The sequence below is a fragment of the Macaca thibetana genome, chromosome 12, assembly GCF_024542745.1.
Source record: "Macaca thibetana thibetana isolate TM-01 chromosome 12, ASM2454274v1, whole genome shotgun sequence".
NCBI lineage: Eukaryota > Metazoa > Chordata > Mammalia > Primates > Cercopithecidae > Macaca > Macaca thibetana.
The window spans coordinates 15,072,219-15,098,256 of NC_065589.1; the positions used below are offsets into that span (position 1 = coordinate 15,072,219).

The following is a 26,038-nucleotide window of genomic DNA, read 5'->3' on the forward strand; positions in this document are numbered from 1 at the left end:
ACAAAGATTAGAAATGAAATAAGCATTCTTAGAAAGAATGCAGAATAAATGGCCATAGTGTTCAATGCTACTGTATTCTTCCTTGGCTTGCCATGCCTAGCTGGTATTACTTGGTGGACAGAGTATTATCACGTCGGGGGAAATGTGTGTGAACACCTGCTATGTGGAACGCTGCCATCATTTCCCTACTTACTATTCACTTACAGTATGTTATTTATTATCAGTGAATATTAAAAACAGAACCTCCAACTATGTGTTCTAGGAAGGGTCTCAGTAAAATAAGAGCCAATAATGTTGCTTTAAATATAGACTACCAGTAATTACATAATGAAATATTCTAAGGATGATACAATGAAAATACCATGAAAATTCACTAAATTTCCTGATTTTAAAAATTTACCAATTTGTTCATTGGTTTAAGGCACAGAAATTAAACACTAAAAAATGTTACACAGAATGTCTTTCATTTTTAAAAAGCTGAAAATCAAGTTACAGATGTTGCCCAAAGTAATCCCTGTAGTTGTAATGTTTGTAACAATGCAATTCTACTCAATGAACCTAATTAGAATATTAAAAAACTACTTTATTATTATTGATGCGAAAAAAAGGAAAAACAGGCCATTGGGAAGCAGGTGAATTAAATAATAATAAGCAGACTGCAAGGGTAATGGGAGGGCTTCATAACAGACAACAATGCACTGACATAACTTTGACAAATCACTTTAAGAGAGCACTAAAAAGCAAAACTTGGATACAGTTAAGCAAAACCAAACTCCATGGAATAATGCAGTAAAATGGTTTGGTATATCAAAAAGGCATCACTCAAAATACCATGAATTCAAACTCAAGAAAAAGAATCAAAACGGCTATTAACATTCTAATATGACCATGTAGGTAAGCAGTAATGCTTTTCAGCATTTACACATAAATCACTAAAAAAATTTCCATGTAATTTTAAATACAATGTAATCCCAATGCCACACATCCATGCCCATTCTATTTTAAAACATGGAAAAAAAACTTAATTCCACATGCAGGGATCCAGAACACTAGCAGAAGCTTCCACAAGCAGGTAGACAAATTGCCACACAAATCTAGATATTAATTGTGGCCACCTACCAAAATGAGCGTGAGGAAACACTTGAGAATGCATTGCTCCAGAAAGGCCTTATGGAAAGCCATAAAGAGACCAACGTCAATTAATTTATGGATAACTATTGTTAAAATAAAAGTATATTTGTTTCATTAAGAAGTTGTAAAATTCGAGCGTACTGTTGCTAAGGGGGTAGCATAATACATAACAAAAATACATTCACAAAATCAGCCTTTTAATTTCAACTATATTCATGACACTGTAATATTTATACTGTTTGAAATAAAGGGGAGATTAGAATAATAACAAATTAAGAAATAGTGATGAAATTAATTTTTTAAATAAGCATCAACTTTTTCATAATCATTAAAAAACACTTTGTAGGCATCATAAGCTACATCTAAATACGCTATTCATAGCATCATATGACACTATCCAGCATCTACATTTAGGATCAAAACCAAGTCTTGGGGGAGAGCGCATAAACAATGCTAGATTGTTTTATTTACAAATCAGCACATTAACTAGAAATACACAAATAACTCAAATGAACTAATTAAGTATTACAAGGGAAAAATTATTAAATATTCTAGTTCAAAAGAAAGGTAAGCGGTATTTACAGGTTAAAATACAACGGCTAAATAGGAGAGAGAGAAAAAAGAAAAATGCATCTTGTACAGATCTTACTCACCTGGTATGTTGAGAACAGACAGGTTACATATAAATTAATACAAAGTAAACTTAAATTGTTAAATAATATAATCTTTTGTTTGTTTGTTTTAATAATCTGAAGTAAGATTGTACCGAAAATGTATTTCCATTGATTTAAAATTAGAATACTTTTTAAATTGGCATTAAAAAACTGAATGGTTCTGAGTTGTGGTTCTGTCATTTTCTGGTTGCATGATGTTACTTTATTTTATAAGCTTCAGTTTCCTCATTTGCAAATGAGGTGGAGGAATAGAGATCACAAAGCTGCTGTGAATAAATGTAGCGACAAATTAAAGTGCTTTGCAATAAATACTCAATGAATGTAACTTTCTTGCTAACTTAAAGTGTCACTGTATTCCAAATACAAAAAAAGGTTAACTGAGGGAGAAGGGCCTGTGAAAGATAAATGTGGCCTTTATATTTATCTACTTTCTTTTTTTTCTTTTTGAGACGGAGTCTCGCTCTGTCGCCCAGACTGGAGTGCAGTGGCGCAATCTCAGCTCACTGCAAGCTCCACCTCCTAGGTTCACGCCATTCTCCTGCCTCAGCCTCCCGAGTAGCTGGGACTACAGGTGCCCGACACCACGCCCAGCTACTTTTTTTGTATTTTTAGTAGAGACAGGGTTTCACCGTGTTAGCCAGGATGGTCTCAATCTCCTGACCTCAGGATCCGCCTGCCTCGGCCTCCCAAAGTGCTGGGATTACAGGCGTGAGCCACTGTGCCAGGTCTTATCTACTTTCTTAAAGCACTTTACAGGCTTGCAGCAGTACTGCATTAATGACATTAAATTGTGTTTATTCCAGCATTTCTCATATGTGTTTAGACACAGAACACTTGTCCATAGAATTTTGCTAACAATGTTACAGGAGACATGTTTCACAAAATGCACTGGCAAAAACTGACTTTTAGCCAACAGTGACTGTTAACCAGTATTAATCACTATACCTCAGCCTGCAACAAAGATGCCCCCCCAAGCTCTGGTCCTGAACTGCTCTATACTTTTTTTAGACTTTTTACAGCTTTTTGAAATATAATTCACATACTACACACAACTCATTCACTTAAAGTATAGAATTCAATGTTTCTTTAAATATATTCACAGACTTGTACAACCACCATCACAATCTAATTTTAGAATATTTTCATGCCCCTCAAAAGAAACATGATACCTATCAGCTGTCACTTCCCATGCTGCCCCACCACTAAAACCCAGCCCTCGTCAATCATTGATCTACTTTTTCTTTCCAATTCTGGACATTTCACACAAATGGCACCACAAATATGTGGCCTTTTGTGACGAGTTTCTTCTGCTCAGCAGAATGTTTTCAAGGTCCATCCATATTGTAGCATCTATCAATGCTTCATCACTTTTTATTATCAAATACTTTGTCACAGTATGACTATTCAACATTTGGCTTCATCAGCTGACGGGCACTTGGGTTGCTTCTACTTCTTAGCGATGATAAATATTGATGCTACGAACATTTGTGTACAAATTTTTGTGCAGATACATGTTTTCATTTCTCTCTGGTATATTCCTAATAGTGGCACTCTGCTAGGTTATATGGTGACTCCATGATGACCATTTTGAGGAACTGCCAAAATGTTTTCTAAGGCGTTGTACCATTTTATATTCCCACAAGCAATATATGAGGTTTCCATTTTCTCTACCTCCTTACATTGTTCATCGTTGTCTTTTCTTTTATTGACCATCTCTATGTCTTCTTAGGGAAATATCTATTCAAATATTTCACTCACTTTTTAAATGGGTTGTCTTTTTATTTTTATTATTTAGCTGTTACGAGTTCTTTATATATTCTGAATACAAGTCCTTTATCAGATGTAGGATTTACAAATATTTCCTCCAGACTGCTATCAAGTTTAATATTTCTATTGTGTTAATTTTTACAACTTTCCTGTCTTTCTTGTTTTAATTACCAAATTGGTAATTTTCATTTCCAGTTCCTTTTTAAAATGCTAATTGTAGATTATTAAATATTAGAGATGTCCAAACATTAAGAGTAAACTGAGAGGGTGAGAGCACAGGGAGAGCAAAGCAGCAGCAATTCTATAAACAAAATATGTCCTTCACAGCCCAAGGTAACTTTCTACTTACGGTTTTTTCTTTGCTTTTGCTCAGCTACCTCCAACCCTTTTTTGTATTAATCCTCACTTCCAGAGTATGCTAGGCAAGTGAAGTGAGCCTTCTAAGTATTCAGATACAAGGAATAGTACATAATATTAATTGGTATGTTTCATCAATGTGAAACTAAAGTATAAATATGGAGGCAACTGTACTGGAACAAAAATAGTGTTGGTCGGCCGGGCGCGGTGGCTCAAGCCTGTAATCCCAGCACTTTGGGAGGCCGAGGCAGGCGGATCACGAGGTCAGGAGATCGAGACCATCCTGGCTAACACGGTGAAACCCCGTCTCTACTAAAAATACAAAAAGAAATTAGCCGGGCGTGGTGGCGGGCGCCTGTAGTCCCAGCTACTGGGGAGGCTGAGGCAGGAGAATGGCGTGAACCCGGGAGGCGGAGCTTGCAGTGAGCCGAGATCACGCCACTGCACTCCAGTCTGGGCGACAGAGCGAGACTCTGTCTCAAAAAAAAAAAAAAAAAAAAATAGTGTTGGTTCAGAAGCATTCTGGGTATTAATATCAGATCAGCCATTACGGAATTATGAAACTTTAAGGCAAATTCATTAATCTTAGCAAATCGGTTTCCACCTAGGTAATAAAACAAAGATATGAGGGCCAGACACCATCCAACAAGCTCTGCATTTCAGTAAGTACCTTTCCTTGGGGAAAAAAATCTTTGGAACCATTCATTCATTAAAATAAATGCTAGGAAATAATAACTATTCATTCAGTGACAAAGGAGAGACCTAAGAGTTATAAAAATTTCCCACTATTTAAAAATTATTTTACCTCTATTAATTAGATTTAAGGGCTCTGGGGGGAAAAAACTAAATATCATAGAATCGGAAAATTAAGCCATAACAGGCTAATCTCCTAATGAGAGTTACTATGTAATATTACAGTTTTGTAAAAAGCTAAAGCCCCAGAAGGGAGTTCCAAGATGGCCAAATAGGAACAGCTTCAGTCAACGGCTCCCAGCTTGAGCGACTCAGAAGAAGGGTGATTTCTGCATTTCCAACTGAGGTACTGGGCTCATCTCATTGGCACTGGTTGGACAGTGAGTGCAGCCCACAGACTGAGCTGAAGCAGGGCAGGGCATCCCCTTACCCAGGAAGCGCAAGGGGTCAGGGAATTCCCTTTCCTAGCCAAGGGAAGTTGTGACAGACGGTACCTGGAAAATCGGGACACTCCTGCCCTAATACTGCACTTTTCCAATGGTCTTTGCAAACGGCACACCAGAAGATTATATCCCATGCCTGGCTCGGCAAGTCTCACGCCCATGGAGCCTTGCTCACTACTAGCACAGCAGTCCTAGATGGAACTGGGAGGCGGCAGCCAGGAAGCTTGAACTGGGTGGAGCCCACCGCAGCTCAACGAGGCCTGCCTGCCTCTATAGACTCCACCTCTGAGGACAGGGCATAGCTGAACAAAACGCAGCAGCAACTTCTGTAGACCTAAACGTCTCTGTCTGACAGCTTTGAAGAGAGCAGTGGTTCTCCCAGCATGGAGTTTGAGATCTGAGAATGGACAAACTGCCTCCTCAAGTGGGTCCCTGATCCCCTAGTAGCCTAACTGGGAGACACTTCCCAGTAGGGGCCAACTGACACCTCATACAGCCTGGTGCCCCTCTGAGACAAAGCTTCCAGAGGAAGGATCAGGCAGCAATATTTGCTATTTTGCAATATTTGCTATTCTGCAGCCTCTGCTAGTGATACCGAGGCAAACAGGGTCTGGAGTAGACCTCCAGCAAACTCCAACAGACCTGCAGCTGTGGGTCCTGACTGTTAGAAGGAAAATGAACAAACAGAAAGGCATAGCATCGACATCAACAAAAAGGACATCCACACCAAAACCCCATCCATAGGTCACCATCATCGAAGACCAAAGGTAGATAAAACCACAAAGATGGGGAGAAACCAGAGCAGAAAAGTTGGAAATTCTAAAAACCAGAGTGCCTCTTCTCCTCCAAAGCATCACATCTCCTCGCCAGCAACGGAACAAAACAGGATGGAAAATGACTTTGACGAGCTGACCGAAGTAGGCTTCAGAAGATCAGTAATAACAAACTTCTCCGAGCTAAAGGAGAATGTTCGAACCCATCACAAGGAAGCTAAAAACCTTGAAAAAAGATTAGACGAATGGCAAACCAGAACAAACAGCATAGGGAAGATCTTAAATGACCTGATGGAGCTGAAAACCATAGCACGAGAACTACATGACGCATGCACAAGCTTCAGTAGCTGATTCAATCAAGTGGAAGAAAGGGTATCAGCGATTGAAGATCAAATGAATGAAATGAAGCGAGAAGAGAAGTTTAGAGAAAAAAGAGTAAAAAGAAACAAAGCCTCCAAGAAATATAGGACTATGTGAAAAGACCAAAACTACGTCTGATTGGTGTACCTGAAAGTGACAGGGAGAATGGAACCAAGCTGGAAAACACTCTTCAGGATAGTATCCAGGAGAACTTCCACAACCTAGCAAGGCAGGCCAACATTCAAATTTGAGAAATACAGAGAATGCCACAAAGATAATCCTCAAGAAGAGCAATGCCAAGATACATAATTGTCAGATTTACCAAGCTTGAAATGAAGGAAAAAATGTTAAGGGCACCCAGAGAGAAAGGTTGGGCTACCCACAAAGGGAAGCCCATTAGACTAAAAGCAGATCTCTCAGTAGAAACTCTACAAGCCAGAAGAGGGTGGGGGGCCAATATTCAACATTCTTAAAGAAAAGAATTTTCAAACCACAATTTCATATCCATCCAAACTAAGCTTCGTAAGTGAAGGAGAAATAAAATCCTTTACAGACAAGCAAATGCTGAGAGATTTTGTCACCACCAGGCCTGCTTTACAAGAGCTCCTGAAGGAAGCACTAAACATGGAAAGGAACAACCAGTACCAGTCACTGCAAAAACATGTCGAATTGTAAAGACCATCAATGCTAGGAAGAAACTGCATCAACTAACGAGCAAAATAACAGGATCAAATTCACACGTAAGAATATTAACCTTAAATGTAAATGGGCTAAATGCCCCAATTAAAAGACACAGACTGACTTTGGGAGGCCGAGGTGGGCAGATCACGAGGTCAGGAGATCGACACCATCCTAGCTAACACGGTGAAACCCCGTCTCTACTAAAAATACAAAAAAATTAGCTGGGCATGGTGGTGGGCGCCTGTAGTCCCAGTTACTCGGGAGGCCAAGGCGGGAGAATGGTGTGAACCCAGGAGGCGGAGCCTGCAGTGAGCCAAGATCACGCCACAGCACTCCAGCCTGGGTGACAAAGTGAGACTCTGTCTCAAAAAAAAAAAAAAAAAAAAAAAAAAAAACACAGACTGGCAAATTGGATAGAGTCAAGACCCATCAGTGTGCTGTATTCAGGAGACCCATCTCACATACAGAGACATACACAGGCTCAAAATAAAGGGATGGAGACAGATCTACTAAGCAAATGGAAAACAAAAAAAAAGCAGGGGTTCAATCCTAGTCTCTGATAAAACAGACTTTAAACCATCAAAGATCAAAAGAGACAAAGAAGGCCATTACATAATGGTAAAGGGATCAATTCAACAAGAAGAGCTAACAATCCTAAATATATATGCACCCAATACAGGAGCACCCAGATTCAAAAAGCAAGCCCTTAGAGACCCACAAAGAGACTTAGACTCCCACACAGTAATAATGGGTGACTTTAACACCCCCACTGTCAACATTAGACAGATCAATGAGACAGGATATCGACAGAAAGGTAACAAGGATATCCAGGACTTGAACTCAGCTCTGCACCAAGAGGACCTAATAGACATCTACAGAACACTCCACCCCAAATCAACAGAATATACATTCCTCTTAGCACCACACTGCACTTACTCCAAAACTGACCACACAATTGGAAGTAAATCACTCCTCAGCAAATGTAAAAGAACAGAAATTGTAACAAACTGTCTCTCAGACCACAGTGCAATCAAATTAAAACTCAGGATTAAGAAACTCACGGCAGGAGAATGGCGTAAACCCGGGAGGCGGAGCTTGCAGTGAGCTGAGATCCGGCCACTGCACTCCAGCCCGGGCTACAGAGCAAGACTCCGTCTCAAAGAAAAAAAAAAAAAAAAAAAAAAAGAAACTCACTCAAACCAAACAACTACATGGAAACTGAACAACCTGCTACTGAATGACTACTGGGTACATAACGAAATGAAGGCAGAAATAAAGATGTTCTTTGAAACCAATGAGAACAAAGACACAACATACCAGAATCTCTGGTACACATTTAAAGCAGTGTGTAGAGGGAAATTTATAGCACTAAATGCGCATAAGAGAAAGCAGGAAAGATCTAAAGTTGACACCCTAACATCACAATTAAAAGAACTAGAGAAGCAAGAGCAAACATATTCAAAAGCTAGCAGAAGGCAAGAAATAACTTAGATCACAGCAGAACTGAAGGAGACAGAGACACAAAAAAACCCTTCAAAAAAAAATCAATGAATCCAGGAGCTGGTTTTTTGAAAAGATCAACAAAACTGATAGACTGCTAGGCAAGACTAATAAAGAAGAAAAGAGAAAAGAATCAAACAGACACAATAAAAAATGATAAAGGGGATATCACCACTGATCCCACAGAAATATAAACTACCATCAGAGAATACTATGAACACCTCTACGCAAATAAACTAGAAAACCTGGAAGAAATGGATAAATTCCTGGACATATACACTCTCCCAAGACTAAACCAGGAAGAAATTGAATCCCTGAATAGACCAATAACAGGCTCTGAAATTGATAATTAATAGCCTACCAACCAAAAAAAAGTCAAGGACCAGACAGATTCACAGCCAAATTCTACCAGAGGTACAAAGAGGAGCTGATACCATTCCTTCTGAAACTATTCCAATCAATAGAAAAACAGGGAATCCTCCCTAACTCATTTTATGAGGCCAGCATCATCCTGATACCAAAGCCTGGCAGAGACACAACATAAAAAGAGAATTTCAGACCAATATCCTTGATGAACATCGATGCAAACGTCCTCAATAAAACACTGGCAAATCGAATCCAGCAGCACATCAAGAAGCTTATCCACCACGATCAAGTTGGCTTCAACCCTGGAATACAAGGCTGGTTCAACATACACAAATCAATAAATGTAATCCAGCATATAAACAGAAACAAAGGCAAAAACCACATGATTATCTCAATAGATGCAGAAAAGGCCTTTGACAAAATTCAACAGCCCTTCAATGCTAAAAACTCTCAATAAACTAGGTATTCATGGAATGTAGCTCAAAATAATGAGAGCTATTTATGACAAACCCACAGCCAATATCATACTGAATGGACAAAAACTGGAAGCATTCCCTTTGAAAACTGGCATAAGACAGGGATGCCCTCACTCACCACTCCTATTCAACATAGTGTTGAAAGTTCTGGCCAGGGCAACCAGGCAGGAGAAAGAAATAAAGGCTATTCAATTAGGAAAAGAGGGAGTCAAATTGTCCCTGTTTGCAGATGACATGACTGTATATTTAGAAAACCCCATCATCTCAGCCCAAAGCCTCAGGATACAAAATCAATGTGCAAAAGTCACAAACATTCCTATACACCAATAGTGGACAGAGAGCCAAATCATGAGTGAACTCCCATTCACAACTGCTTCAAAGAGAATAAAATACCTAGGAATCCAACTTACAAAGGATGTGAAGGACCTCTTCAAGGAGAACTACAAACCACTGCTCAATGAAATAAAAGAGGACACAAACAAATAGAAGAACATTCCATGCTCATGGATAGGAAGAATCAATATCGTGAAAATGGCCATACTGCCCAAGGTAATTTACAGATTGAATGCCATCCCCGTCAAGCTACCAATGACTTTCTTCACAGAACTGGTAAAAACTACTTTAAAGTTCATATGGAAACAAAAAAGAGCCCGCATTGCCAAGACAATCCTAAGCAAAAAGAACAAAGCTGGAGGCATCACGCTACCTGACTTTAAACTATACTACAAGGCTACAGTAACCAAAACAGCATGGTACTGGTACCAAAACAGAACAGAGTCCTTAGAAATAATACCACACATCTACAACCATCTGATCTTTGACAAACCTGACAAAAACAAGAAATGGGAAAAGGATTCCCTATTTAATAAATGGTGCTGGGAAAACTGGCTAGCCATAAGTAGAAAGCTGAAACTGGATCCCTTCCTTACACCTTGTATAAAAATTAATTCAAGATGGATTAAAGACTTAAATGTTAGACCTAAAACCATAAAAACCCTAGAAGAAAACCCAGGCAGTAACATTCAGGACGTAGGAATGGGCAAGGACTTCATGACTAAAACACCAAAAGCAATGGCCACGAAAGCCAAAATAGACAGATGGGATCTAATTAAACTAAAGAGCTTCTGCACAGCAAAAGAAACTACCATCAGAGTGAACAGGCAACCTACAGAATGGGAGAAAATTTCTTCAATCTACTCATCTGACAAAGGGCTAATATCCAGAATCTACAAGGAACTTAAACAAATTCACAAGAAAAAATCAAACAACCCTATCAAAAAGTGGGCAAAGGATATGAACAGACAGACACTTCTCAAAAGACAACATTTATTGCAGCCAACAGACACATGAAAAAATGCTCATTATCACCGGCCATCAGAGAAATGCAAATCAAAACTACAATGAGATACCATCTCACACCACTTAGAATGGCGATCATCAAAAAGTCAGGAAACAGTGCTGGAGAGAATGTGGAGAAACAGGAACACTTTTACACTGTTGGTGGGAATGTAAACTAGTTCAACCATTGTGGAAGACAGTGTGGCAATTTCTCAAGGATCTAGAACTAGAAATACCATTTGACCCAGCAATCCCATTACTGGGTATATACCCACAGGATTATAAATCATGCTACTATAAAGACACATGCACACATATGTTTATTGCAGCACTATTCCCAATAGCAAAGACTTGGAACCAACCCAAATGTCTATCAATGATAGACTGGATTAAGAAAATGCAGTACACATAAACCATGGAATACTATGCAGCCATAAAAAAGGATGAGTTCATGTCCTTTGTAGGCACATGGATGAAGCTGGAAACCATCACTCTGAGCAAACTATTGCAAGGACAGAAAACCAAACACCGCATGTTCTGACTCATAGGTGGGAACTGAAAAATGAGAACACTTGGATACATGGTCGGGAACATCACACACTGGGGCCTGTCTTGGGGTGCAGTGTAGGGGGAGAGGATAGCATTAGGAGACATACCTAATGTAAATGACGAGTTAATAATGGGTGCAGCACATCAACATGGCACATGTATACGTATGTAACATAACTGCATGTTGTGCACATGTACCCTAGAACTTAAAGTATGAAAAAAAAAAAGCTAAAGCCCCAAAGTTTTATAAATCCAGAAAAAATGATTATTTAAAAGTCATTTTAAGAATGATCCAGGTGCGGTGGCTGATGTCTGTAATCCCAGCACTTTGGGAGGCCGAGGCAGGCAGATCATTTGAGGCCAGGAGTTCAAGACCAGTCTGGTCAACATGGCGAAACCCCATCTCTACTAAAAATACAAAAATTAGCCGAGTGTGGTGGCACACGCCTGTATTCCCAGCTACTCAGGAGGCTGACGCATGAGAATTGCTTGAACCCGGGACGTAGAGGTTGCAGTGAGCAAAGATTAAGCCACTGCACTCCAGTCTGGGTGACAGAGTGAGGATCTGTCTAAAACAAACAAACAAACAAAAAAGAAATACATAGATAAACCTTTCCAAATTTCACATAGAACTATTATGCAGTAAGGTATGCAATAAGGGTACCTCCTTTCTTTTTTTGTTTTGAGATAGGGCCTGTTAGCCGGGGTGAAGTGTGGTTGTGCAATCACAGCTCAGTGTAGCTTCGAACTCCTAGTCCAGGTAATCCTCCCACCTCAGCCTCCTGAGTAGCTAGGACTCCAGGTGTCTGCCACCATGTATTTTTGGTAGAAATGGGATTCACCATGTTGCCCAGGCTGCTCTCAAACTCCTGGGCTTCAAGCAACCCACCTACCTCGGCATCCCAAAGTGCTAGGATCAAAGGGTACCTCAAAATGTAATTTCACAGTGTTAACATATTTGTTTTTTCTTTTTTTAAAACAGAGTCTCGCTCTGTCGCCCAGGCTGGAGTCCAATTGTACCATCTCAGCTCACTGCAACCTCCACTTTCCTGGTTCAAGCGATTCTCCTGCCTCAGCCTCCCGAGTAGCTGGGACTAGAGGCATGTACCACCGCACCTGCCTAATTTTTGCATTTTTAGTAGAGACAGGGTCTTAACATGTTGGCCAGGCTGGTCTCAAACACCTGGCCACCGCTTTGGCCTCCCGAAGTGCTGGGACTACAGACATGAGGCACTGTGCCCGGCCAGTGTTAATATATTTGAAGGCAACAAAAAGTTCTTAAATAATATTAATTTTGATGGTATAAAACACTGGAAATTCTTAAGTATAGTGTATTTGTCAAAGTATTGTTTATATTTCAGTTTCAATAGAAACATATGCAGTTAATGCTTATGATTTGGTCAATTCAATAATAATCTAATAAAGTGACCAATGTGATAAATTCAAAATGACTTATAATGGAAAAAATGTATTACCTTGAAATAAACATTTGTGGACACTGTAGTTTTACCTTTCTAATAAATTCTTGTTAGTTAATACTAAAATTATATTATCTGAACATACATTGTACATTTTATATTATTTTATATCCTATGTAGAGCTTCAACTTTTATAAAACTTTCATACTCTAAATAAAACAAGCAAAAAAAGGCCCTTAACTCTAATGACAGAACCAACTCAGAGCTATAGTCATGAAAGGAAAATATTAGGTCTGATTTACTCAGCATATGCTGTAATGTGAAGACCATACAGGGTAAATGTGCATCATCTAATTTTACAACAAACCTGCCAGCAAGAGAATACTGTTCACATTCTATAGAGAAGGACAACATGAAGGCTCAAACAAGTTAGGTCAACACGATTAGGCTCAGCCAAAGCATAATTTGAGTTTCTATTCATCAGTTCTTAAATGAAGTTATAATATCTATAAATATCTCAATAGCATCTTGTGAACAACTTTATCACAATAAATGTTTGAACATTCCCCTATCATTCTTACCCCATTCAGTAAAAGAACAAAATTCAAAAGGCTTTCTTGTGGTCAACCAGAAGTAACTCTAAATCAGAATTCGAACACGAGTTTGGCTGGCTGTACTCAAAATATGTCCAATTAACTTTTCTGGGCCTGTTCCCTCAGCTGTCACACAATTAAAATATTTATTTGATGACAGCTGAGTGGATTAAATGAGGCAATGTACAAAAACCCATTGTATCATGAAACATTTTACAAACTCAGTCCACAAAATGAAAACAGTATGCTAAGAAACAGAAACACTGCACATATCACACACCTAATGAAGAAATTGTACAAATGGAAATTTAAAACAATCATTCATTAGGTACGCTTGAATTAAAACAAACTATTTTTTAAAGTTAAATTTTGTGTGAAATTCAAATACTTATCAAATATCTATTATGTTAGTTACCAACAAAGTGAAGACATTTATGTGAAAAGAAAATAGTTACAGCTCAAACTTCTAATACTGTGATTCTTAATCTTGTCAATGACAGAGATTTACTAAAAACTAGTAATTCTTAATGGTTTAATTTGATTTCAATGTTACAAGTACCTAATCTCTCAAGATTTCATATCAACATTTACTATAACTGGAGTTTAGGCTTTAGTTCTAAATTACTGTGACATAGACACAAAAAGCATACAAACTCTAGATTTAATGGATACCCAGCCATAACAAATGTACTTGCTGACATTCCAAGATATTGGCAAATATCTCTGGTGTTTAAGGTAATATGACAAAAATCAGAGGTATAACGTGAGAAAAATGTGACTGGCTTACAGTATGAATCAAAAAGAAAAAAATGGAGAAAACAAAGAGAATTAAGGGAAAAAATTATCAAAAGACAAAATATTCAGTATTATACCCACAACTGAATCAAGTTTCCACAACTTAAAAAATATTCACACTTGAAAGAGATATTCACTAGAAAAAGACCTAATAATTAAGAATTCACATAATAAAGTCATCTGATGCAATCTCATAGGGAAAATAAAAACTTCTCGTAAAATGGTTCCATTAAGATTGCATGAGTTACAACCAGTAATTCTGAAACTAGACCACCAAATATGTCTAAATTGCTCTGTTTAAGTCTCAACTCTGTCATAAACGTTCTGTGGAGTCTCATCTCCATGTCTGGGCTTCCCTACCTGAAAAATGAAAGCTTTAACTGGAAAGGGCAGACACTAGATAATTTCTAAGGTCCCTCCCAACTGTTAAATTCTAGGATTTTATGAACTTTCAGTTAGAATTTGTCTTTATGGACAAACTCCTCTATCCATTTGCCATTCACTTCACTAAGAAAGAAGCCCCATTTTCTGGTGTTCTTCACATGGTATCTTTGTTGATAAACACCTTCCCCAAAGCTTACTGTTCTACTGACTGTCTCTTTTTCTTACCTGTTGCTCCTCTGGCATTGGTCTGAAATGGATTTGTAGAAGATGCCACAGATGGACCAGCAGCAGCAACAAATGGATTTGTGGAAGGCGTAGCTTTAAAAAATTATAAAATACACTATAAAATCCTAATACATTTTGTATTTAAGATTTAAATTATTTGTTCACTATATTTATCAAGACAGAAAACTCAAGGATTCTGATAACAAATCATTGCTTTGACTCCTAAGAAAATGCTACACAATATATACTTGGGTTCTTTATAAAAAACAGTATATATACCAGAAGCACATACCTCCAAATGGAGCAGGCACACTTGATGAAGCAGGCTGTGTCTGTGCAGAAGCACCCACTGGCACTGTTCCAAAAACATTGCTGAGAACAAATATTGAAAGAGTTCATTTTTTTTTTCTTTAAAAAAAGAGAAAGTAAGGATAATCGATCTACAGGGTAGCCATAAAATAATGAACATATCATGTATCATAGCATCAGTTATCAACACAAAGAAAAATTAAGACATTTAAGTGTAAAGATGAACAACAAGAACACATGGACACAGGGTGGGAAACATTACACACGGGGGCCTGTCAGGGGTGGGGGGTCTGGGGGAGGGATAGCATTAGGAGAAATACCTAATGTAAACGATGAGTTGATGAGTGCAGCAAGCCAACATGGCACATGTATACCTACATAACAAACTCGCATGTTGTGCACATGTACCCTAGAATTTAAAGTACCAAAAAAAAAAAAAAAAAAGACACCAGCAACAGCAAGTTTTACTTGCCATTGTTTTTGCACCATTAATGCAAATATCAATTAATGAAAAGGTAAACAATCTCTCAGAATTATTATAAAGAAAGTTTTAACCTCACAGACCCCATGAAAGGGTCTCAAGTACCCCAAACATTCCATGGATCACTTTGTGAACCCCTGATGTACTGTAATGTAATATCAATAAATCATGTATTATGTATCACGTATGTTTCCAGACTTTATGTTTCTACAAGTGTTACAACCCTAAGGAAAATAAGCTACTAGGATAACAAAAGAAAGTAGTAAATACAATCCACAGGAATGGAAAACAGAGATGAATAAAACACTGTTATAGGTAACTCTCTTGTATTTCCGAGACTATTTTCGCAACTCTAAAATAAAGACTAGAAGAGTTTTTTACAAGTGTAATGTCCTTAAAATGTGTCATGCTTCCTACTGCCAAGAATTCTAACAGATCTATATGAACATAATAGCAGATGTGCTTATTTATAAATACAAGGATGACACTAAAGAGATATAGAATTGATTTTGGGCTTTGGTGCAAACACTTCTAAAAATCTGTATTTACGACTAAGCCTATAATATGGTACTTTCACTGTTTAATCTTCATGACTAAAAACTATTTTTAAAGTATATTATTTGACTACTAAATGGATTCTCCGCTGAGTACAATCTGAAAATAACTGTCCATTTTGAGATGTGTACATGCTCTCAAATACGGTTTAGTGTTCAAAGACAGAACATAACAAAAACGTCTGATTCAATGAAAAGATAAAATTATGCCAATTATTCAAGGATTATATTTTAATTAGCAAACTAAATTCAAATTCCTCAAATTTACAAAAGTATTCAAGACCTTTAAAATTATACCTTAAAACAGTCATTTTTTAACTTGATTACTCAAAGTTGGAAAAAAAAGATAAAACACAAAGCAGGAGGGGCTAGCTAAGACAAGGTACCTGCTAGCATTACTTGTGGAAGTATACGCATTACTGGAGGTGGCTGCGGAACTGAAAACGCTGTCTAGTTCTGCCAGAGCTGCATACTTGTCTGAAGACGCACTTGACTGACTGGGAACTGAAACCACAGAACCAACAGGAGCTTTACCTGTGGTCCCAAAGCCACTTCCCTGATCACCACCTGGGAATGAACAAAATCACGTTACACCAAAAATTTAAAGTTACACTTTCAACTTAGCAACTACATTTGCCATGAAACATAGGTAAACTTAAAATGGATTTGGAGTTAAGCAGGATTCCAAATCATTAATCTAATAAATAACCTGGACCATACAGGACAGGATTAGTCGTTATACATACCACTGTGGTAAAGACAGAATATGTCTTTTAACAAAAATTAAGACTCTGTACCAAAAAAATTTGTCTAGATTATGCATAAGCAAGAAACTCTCAAGTGCTACTATGTTAACATCTCCAAGACAAGTGGATCTTGTTCACGTGAACATATAAATTCATATAATGCTGGACCTAATGTGAACAGTCTATCAATAGCATCATTTCCCTCAGCACTCTCCATGAAAAAATTAAGAGACAGTAATAACGGGAAACATTTACTAAGCACTTACTATGTGCTAAGCACCGTTCTAAATGCCTTACATGCAATAATACTTAGAACACAACTCCATGAGTTTAATGCTTAGAATTATCCATTTTGGAGAGGAGGAGAACAGGCCCAGAGATCAGAATGGAGAATTCCATTTAGCAACACACACCTGCTATTCACCACTGCCATATGCATTTTTAGAGGCTACTAGCCTTAAGATAAAACTGGATACAAGACTATACTATAAAATTCATGAATTTCTTAAAAAAATATAAAACCCACCAAGTTGTTAACGGAAATTTGTTCAAAGTAAATACATCACAGAAACCACCAAATAACCCTCCATTCAGCTCTGCCAATGGGGTTTCTTGGCTCTTTATTGCCAAAGAAAAGTAAAGCATGCCTTCTAGGACAAAATAAAATTTTTCTCAACTAGTGAGACTGAAAGTTTACAAATCAGTTCCTATGTCCTCAGTTTTGTAGTTGATATTTCAGGTACAAAATGTGCCAAGTGAACATTTTACTCAATATGACAGTGCAGACAAAATTGCTATACAACAACTGAGAAAAGTGTAACATGTCCACATTTTAATAAATACAACCAAATTAAGAGCACAAATTTGTATTTGTTTTGCTTAAAGCTTGATACCTTGCCCGGCACTGAAGATATTGTCTAAATTAGCAAGTGCTGCATATTTGTCTGCTGTCTGTAAACCAGCTTTGTTCGTTGAAACTTTACTAACAGCTGATGCTGTTTGATGACTCTGGGAAGTATTGAAGGTTCCAAAATCAGCACTGGAGGATTTGGGGAAGTTATCAAAATGAGCAAAATTAGCATTTACTGATGCAGCACTTCCACCTGTAACAGAATAAACAGAGCACTTGAAATTTCTAAGCTTTTCCTAATACCCTCTCATAGACTGTATGATCATTTCTTCCTAAATTAAATGTCCTATAAGCAATCTTACAACATTAAAATCAATGACTGGCAATGGCTTTCGACTGCAAGTGAAGTTTTCTAATTTGTAAAAGTAGATTTTTCAAAGGCCTTGGCAACATGTAAAATAATATGTTTCTGTTTATTACCTACCCTGGAATGAAGAATGTAATTCATGGAGGGGGTAACTCCACACTACCTGGTTTGAGATTCAGTTACTTTCTCATCCAAATACAATATGGCCTTTTACTAGTTCTCCCTAAACAGACTGCAAACAAGATGCAAAGTATCTTACTTGGAGGATTTCAAACTTTTGTGGCTCCATGGTGAAACAGTTTAAACAAATCCCAGCAGTAGCAATTAACAATATGTAAAATGTGTTAAGGTGATTCAGAATTTCTTAAAAGATGGTTATTGACATTTACACTTACTTCACTTGAAGAGCTACTATTTAATTCCATATAAGAGTTAAATGTGTATACAATATCATGTGTAGTTCAAGGCATTAAAACTACAGTACATAATACATTATAGCAATTTTTGACGTTATAAACCACAATTCACCTAATGGTCACTATTGTATATATCCTGTTAAATCTTTAAAATATGTTCTCTATTATAAAGACCTCCTTAAAGTACTATCAAAAGACTAAAACCAGTATATTTCATTCTATGCTTTTGATCCTACACTTTTGGGATATTAGTTCTTTATTTCTAAACTTTAGTTTCAGAAATCAAAATAGTATACATACACAGTTATATATTAAAGTGATAGAAAAGACAACTACAGATAATTTGAAAACAGAATGCATGAACCTCTATTTAAAAAACACGAACACTTTCTATCAAGCAGGTTTTTATACATTCTAAAAGAAATACATACTGATCAAATTTCTTTCAGGAGTTAAACCATGGTGTTTTCAATTAAAGGTAAGTAATACATGTTTGTATGTAAAAGACTGCGACCTGTTACAAGGAGCTGGCAAACAAAGTGCATACTAAACTTTCAAAATTTATATAAGAATATTATTTCAAATTATTATTAAACCAAGTAACTCTTTGTCTACTATTGTGTTCTCTAACTCTGAGTTTAATAAATAGAGTTGGGAGAGATTTTTTATGAAGGATTATCACTAAAGAATTATCAACGATCTATAATTCGAAAAACCCTTGAAATATAGCAAAAATATGCAAATTAGTATAAGATGCCTATTTGACAACAGAACTTACTGTGGGTAGCCTGAAGAGGAAAAGCTGAAGTAAATTCACCAAAACTGCAGCTAGATGAAAGCATTCTAAATGCTGGACAGCCAGAAATTATGTAAATGATGAAAGTTAAAGGGGAAAAAAAAAAAAAAGAAAACTGAAAGAAAAGGCTTTAAGACAATACAGAGTTAAAAGTTGAAAGAAAAGTAATCAGCCAAAAATCTAAATAAGGGTTCAATGAGTTTCCGGGAACAGCACAATTTATGGAAAAGTATTCAATGTTTAAACACCAATTCCTGCACAGAAAACTATTTCCAAGTTTGACTGAAGTGATCATTAATGTACTCTTGTCTAATAAACATATGAAAATTTTTCTCAGGTTTCTTGCTCTGAAAATTACTTACATTTTTAGCTCTACAGAAGCAATCAGCTTCCTTTATTAAGAGGTCTAATGTCAGCCTAAATCAATGGATTCTATGAACCTTAAAAAACTTACAGTACTGGCTGGGCACAGTGGCTCACATCTGTAATCCCAGCACTCTGGGAGGCCAAGGCAGGAGGATAACTTGAGGCCAGGAGTTCAAGACCAGCCTGGGCAACACAGTGAGACCCAGTTGCTACCCTCCCCCGACCAAAAAAAAAAATTTCAGCTGGGAGTGGTGGCATGTGCCTGTATTCTATCCTGAGGCAGGAGCATTGCCAAAAAACAAACACACACACAAAAAAAGAGAGACTGAAAGAGAAATACTTATAGTAGTGTCATGCCTCTGTCCTCTGTGCATGGTAGATCTAAGGAAGATTCATGTGCAGGAAAAGGAGGAGAATGGATGTTGTCAAACAGACAATACACCAAATAATGCAGAAAAACAAATGAATATAGAAAAAAATAAGAGTTCAGGTTTCCCCAGAGCTTTTTAAGATAGAACCATTTTAAAGTCAGATAATTACAGAATTTAAGTTTAGACTAATTTTTCAAAACTACACTTAAGAGAATTTTGTTTCGTGAAGTAAACATTTAAGCACAATGCTGGAGAAGCTCTACCTGTAGTTTGGGGCTGAAAAGGAGAGTGACTTGCTGTGGGGAAACCTCCAAAATTACTCGAACCACTAGACTGTCCAAATGCATCAAAGTTTGCAAAATCTGCATTTGCAGAATTCTGAGCTGTAAATGGTAAGGAACAACATATGTTAATGAATATGAAAACTATAAATGAAAATACATGACAAATGAGTTTAAGAATTATATGAAAAGTTTCTATGTATCAAAACTCACTTTATAGAGAATTCACTTAGAAATCAGATTTTAAACCCTACCAGCATTTAACCCAATTACAGGTAATTTACTAAGCAGTAACCAGGAATTTCCAAGAACACTTTGTGCAATGATAAATTTGGACATAATACTCTGTATATGACCTCAAGCATAGTACTATAAAAGTGACTCCATTAACAAAGGAAACTATTTCAGAGTACTGAGTTACAGTACCGAGTTATAGGAAAGCAGACAAAGATGTAGAAAACATTCTGGAAAAATTCACTGAATAAAAATGGTAATCAACTATGTGAATCTCAACAATAATTGAAATACTTAAAAAATAATACAAAGATGGTTTAATTAAGAAATAAAACTTTTTTTAAGTTTACAAATGTCTCACCATGGTCATATATAAAAATCTAAAAAAAGCACAGGATCACCAAATAAATGGAAGATATTCATATTCTATTAGAAGCCTGCAATTTTAAACTCATTAAAATTTAAGGAACAATGAATGCTAGTATAGAAATTATAGCATATAATTCAGAGCCCCAAACATTAATCGAATACCTATTAAATATGGCAAGACAGGACTTTGTAGTACTTGTATCCATTTTTACGTCTAGGTACTGATCTATTCACTATCTTCAACAATCGATTGTAAATGCTGCAGAATAAAACTTTGGAAAATAAAACTTTGCAAATTCAACACTAAAATACAAAAATTACTATCTGGACACTCAAGCAATCTCTGTACAAAGAAATCCAAGCTAAGCAGAATGTAACACAATGGTAAAGCTGTTTCTTAAATAATCGTATTTCAAGGAGTCAACTTAGTGTGGAACTTAAGACCCCAAATTAATGAGCCTGAGTCTTGCTAAGAGTTGTCATTCCTCTTCAAAGAAAAACACATATTCATGAGACAGGAAGACAGAGAGATCATAGGATGCAAACTAGCAGCCCTCAGCAAATTCATCTGACAGATATGCTTTGTTTCATCTGTACAGTACTTAACATTATTTCCCATCAATTCCCAACATTTAAAAAGAGGGCATTTCACAATAAACAAAAAGACTTCTAGCTTCTCTTATTTAAAAAAAAAAATCAATATATCTAGTATCCTAAATCCCTATTTCCATGTAGTAACAGATTAGAACATCCCCTTTAAAAAGGGCACCATAGTTCCTTAAACACACATGATACTACTCATTTGTGTTACCTGAGTTGCAAGGCAGTTGGGTTTAGATCCTACAGTATAGAGTGTGACAAAAATCAATTACAGTTTATAGTGCACAGGTTTTATGATATGATGTTTATCATCAGGCAAAATAACTACTAAATTCAGTAGGTGAATTTTATTTCTAGCTTCATGCACATTTCCGTAGAAGATGACTTTTACTGAACCCAATAATGTCCCCACCCAGCAACACACATCCACAAATACTATACCTCAGCCTGAATGCTCACATGAAGAGTAAAGGCTTCCCGCTTTTAAGTCACTAAACTACCTACAAAAGAAAAAGTTTCCCTACAAAACAATGCTAACGAACCAGACTGGCATGTGTGAATAGTTATCATTTGCCATTAAAGGTTCCATCAGTCGTATCAAACTGTTCAGGATAAAATTTTCACCTAGTATTTTTTAAAAATTAACAAGAATATCAAGATGAGAAGAAATTGCAATCAATGACTTTATTTGTAAACTATATATGGAAAAATAAAGATTCTGAATGCCTGGAAAGGCTCTGGAAAAAGACATTTCAGTTAAACCATGACCTAGGTTTTACACCTAAAAACTACTCCAAGGCAAAATATCAAAAGATGGTATCAACCATACATATTAGAAGGAAAAATAAATGAGTAATTCAGTAGTTTCTTCTTGTAACAGGCATATATATTTTATTCTCCTGTAATGAAACCAAAAGTCAAATAAAGTAAAGGAAAAAAGGTAATCTGAGCCGTCATTTCTAAGTAAGAACTTCAGACTAAAAAGCAACTCCTCTCAGGCAGCCTGACTTGCAGCCTACAGGAGCTATTTCATTCTTTCTTCGCACAAGAAACAGAACAGTTAAGATTAACTACTTTCTATCAATCTGATCAAAATATAAGATTCTTTTCCTTTACTATCCTGCGATTAAATGATGGCTATTGTTTTCAAAGTGCAATTTAAGAAAGTTGTTGAAAGTATTAGTGCAGCCATGGTACAAATTAGTCTGTAGAGTTGCAGTCTAACCATTTTTGGCTAACCATTTTTGGCTAACCGGGCTACAAAGAAAAGTCCAACATTACCTGTGAAGACTCACAAATTGCATTTCAAGAGAGAAAAACAAAGGGAACAAGAAATAAGTTGTGAATTTACAAAAGAATTTGGTGGTTATCAGTAATTTCACATTATATTTCAATAATCCTAAAATGGAGATAAAACCAGAATATATTCACAAATTACACAAGTTTTACTCTATTTACTGGTTCTCTCACCAACTCTTTTTACCAGCATTCAAATGCAAGAGGTGAAAAAAGAGAGTTGGGGTTCTTTTTGGTCAGAAGGGGAAATGGCTTCTTATCTGGAGGGTTATGGGGAAAGAGGGTTCTCCATGTTTTCTGGGATTTTGCAGCTCAGGTTAACACAGGAGAAGGGAAATCTACCACAACTCCAACTTAAGCAAAAGAAAACCAAAATTTCTTATCCTTCTCAGTATAACCTTTCCTGAAAAAGGAGATCCATGTCATCCTAGGACTCCTTTTTAAAGCAAATACACACGAGACATATAAAAATTACACCACAATTCCCTTCTCAAGCATGTCCTTAGAAAATGTTTTTATTAATATTTAAAATGAAAGGTTCCCTTATTGCTTGCTAGAAAGAATTGTGGCTGGAGAGAAGTTTTTCTACAAATTTTCAAACTATCCCAAACAGCACACTTTGGAGTGTGATTATGTATAAAATGCTTCATATCATCATTATCCAAAAAGAAGCCAGGTCATCAAATTGAAAGAAAATGAAAAACCATCACAATCTCACAAGTAAGTAAAATAAGGCAAAGTAAGTTCTAAAATACGAATAGGAAATCAGTTCTATCAGCACTGGTTTCTGTTATGCTCATAAAATTGTGAAATACATCTTTTAGAAACATACAGTCTTGAGTTTTTCTTCTCCATAATTGAACCTATAGAAATCTATGAAAAAGAAAGAGTAAGCTTTAGCCAATACCTCATACACACATGCCAAAATAATATAAAGCAAAGTTTCGAATTATCAAAATAAAACTATAAAATGACTAAATTCCCAAATTAATGTTCTACATTTGGTTTGATATTTATTTAATCACTCAAAATGCAGACCGGTAAACTTTCCATGATATAAACATCACAGCTTACTGACATCCAAAATAGATTCCATACATATTTCCAACACAAATACTATGTATGCTTTTACACTGTTTAAGCATAAAGAAGCCACTGTAAAGACTCAAGAAATTACCAAGCTGTTAGGAAATGAATACAAACCATTTGTGGAATCTTAACAAAGATCGAAAGATTAAAACAGCATAAAAACTTGCCATAAAGTATGACCCTTTTTCTTAAATGCATGTAAACATACAAACATACATACATAAGTGTGTATTTGTATACATAGGTACATATATATGAAGTGTGTGTAAAAGAGAAAAGAAAAACAATGTTTATTGTACCTTTTAGATGGTAAACCACTTAAATGCATCATCTCACTTGAACCTTGCCACTTATCAAAATCAATTTACAGAATAGAAAGCTTAGAAATGTTAGGTAATTTGCCCAAAGTTACACACATAATAAGCAAGAAAGCCAGCATCTGAACCCAGGTTGTCCCAACTCCAAAGTCCAGGTTCTTTTCACTACATTATGCCACTTCCCTATCAGACTATTGCTATTACAATTAAGGAGAGATACAAGTGACCAAATCTATACTTCAATAATCAATTTTTAAATATTACCTAAGTACCTCTTCAAGGCTTGCATATTTGTTAATAAAACTCCATAAATTCCAATTTCTGGTGACATGCATTAAACTGTAACAAATATGTTAAATCTGAGAATAAGCAGGGGAGAAAACGCCATTCAAAGACCACAAGAGTTCTATCAAAAAATATCTTTAGGGCCGGGTGCAGTGGCTCACACCTGTAATCCCAGCACTTTGGGAGGCAGGCGGAACACCTGAGGTCAGGAGTTTGAGACCAGCCTGGTCAACATGGTGAAACCCCATCTTTACTAAAAAACACAAAAATCAGTCAGGAGTGGTGGAGGGCACCTGTGAGCCCAGTTACTCAGAAGGCTGAGGCAGGAGAATCAGCTGAACCTGGGAGGCAGAGGTTGCAGTGAGCCGAGATCGTGCCACTGCACTCCAGTGTGAGCAAGAGAGTGAGACTCCATCTCAAAAAACAAAACAAAACAAAACAAAAAACAAAAAGAGGCCAGGCACGGTGGCTCATGCCTGTAATCCCAACACTTTGGGAGGCCGAGGTGGGTGGATCACTTAAGGTCAGGAGTTTGAGACCAGCCTGGCCAACAAGGTGAAACCCCATCTCTACTAAAAATAAAAAATCAGTATTTTTGTATTACTAAAATACAAACTTTTACATTTGTATATAATTTCAGGTGTTGTGGCGCACGCTTGTAATCTCAGCTACCTGGGAGGCTGAGGTGGGAGAATAGCTTGAACCCGGGAGGTGAAGGTTGCAGTGAGATTGTACCACTGCACTCCAACCTGGGCGAGAGAGCAAGACTCCACCTCAAATAAATGAATGAATGAGTTGTATCTGTAGGAACCAACCTGAAAATGTTCCTACTCCTAAGGTGGGCTAATTTGAGCACTACTAAGGATAATGACAGCAAACTGAGAAGCAGCAAATGTTTAAATCTATGAAGTCATAATGATACTAAAGAAAAAAGTCACCATTATAAAATGCTAGGAAATCAACTCATTATTGTGATATCTGATGGCAAAGAATCATGTATTCTGACTTTCCTAAACAAATCATCCCACCAGACAGATTTTTTAAAAAGTATTTCAGCTAATAAGTGAAGGAATAAATTCAGAACATCATTATTTTTACACAATGAACTCGGTTATTGAGCATCAACAGGTAACATTATAAAAACACAATCCAAAATTAAAAGCCTCTTAAATCCTAAGTAGTAAGCATATCCCCAGCCACCCATCCTCCTAATAGGAAGAACCTGTAACTGATTAAGTCTCTGGATCCAACAACCTGATACAAGAAATAGAACAGAGGAACTTGTTACAGGGCACCATAGTGGTGCAATCAACTAATTCAGACTACTGAAAACTGTACAGGACAAACGAGCAAATTTCTTTCACAAATTATAGAGGAGGAAAAAGAAGGAATAGAGGAAAAATCTTATGAACTAAGAAACCTAAGAGACATATCCCACAATTGCAGTCTGTGGACCTTGCTGGAAATCTGATTCAAACAAACTGTATGTATGTATACATGTATGTATGCACGTATGTATGTATGTGTATGGAAAAATCTGAACTATAATGAACATTTGAATACTGACTAATGAATTATTATTACTACTATTATTTAGGGAGTGATGCTACTAATGTGGTTATATCTAACAAAAAAAGTATGTTTTATAGATTGAAATATACAACATTTAAGGATAAACTATGTCTAAAATTTGCTTCAAAATAATATGACAGTGAGAGTGGAATGACAAATGAAATAAGATTAGCCATGGGTGATTAGCACATAAAGGTTATAGTATCCAATTACTTT

The 26,038-nt window shown here is 36.7% G+C and overlaps 2 protein-coding genes across 12 annotated transcripts in view; both read right to left on the reverse strand.

Moving 5' to 3' along the window:
- Nucleotides 1-26,038, reverse strand: part of LOC126932880 (COP9 signalosome complex subunit 9-like) — a 249,397-nt gene that overhangs the window by 99,454 nt on the left and 123,905 nt on the right. The gene's annotated exons all lie outside the window — the stretch shown is intronic.
- The window catches only part of AGFG1 (ArfGAP with FG repeats 1), an 88,817-nt gene that overhangs the window by 10,259 nt on the left and 52,520 nt on the right, over nucleotides 1-26,038 (reverse strand). For 3 of the 11 annotated variants that reach the window (XM_050752102.1, XM_050752101.1, XM_050752106.1), the window contains exons 6-12: nucleotides 20,043-20,162; nucleotides 19,025-19,096; nucleotides 17,507-17,716; nucleotides 16,254-16,434; nucleotides 14,816-14,895; nucleotides 14,524-14,616; nucleotides 1,120-1,167 (exon numbers count right to left, since the gene is read on the reverse strand). In XM_050752102.1, coding sequence (XP_050608059.1) covers nucleotides 1,120-1,167; nucleotides 14,524-14,616; nucleotides 14,816-14,895; nucleotides 16,254-16,434; nucleotides 17,507-17,716; nucleotides 19,025-19,096; nucleotides 20,043-20,162 — 804 coding nt within the window. The remainder of the gene's footprint in view (nucleotides 1-1,119; nucleotides 1,168-14,523; nucleotides 14,617-14,815; nucleotides 14,896-16,253; nucleotides 16,435-17,506; nucleotides 17,717-19,024; nucleotides 19,097-20,042; nucleotides 20,163-26,038) is intronic. The other 8 variants (XM_050752104.1, XM_050752103.1, XM_050752109.1 and 5 more) reach the window with 6 other exon arrangements.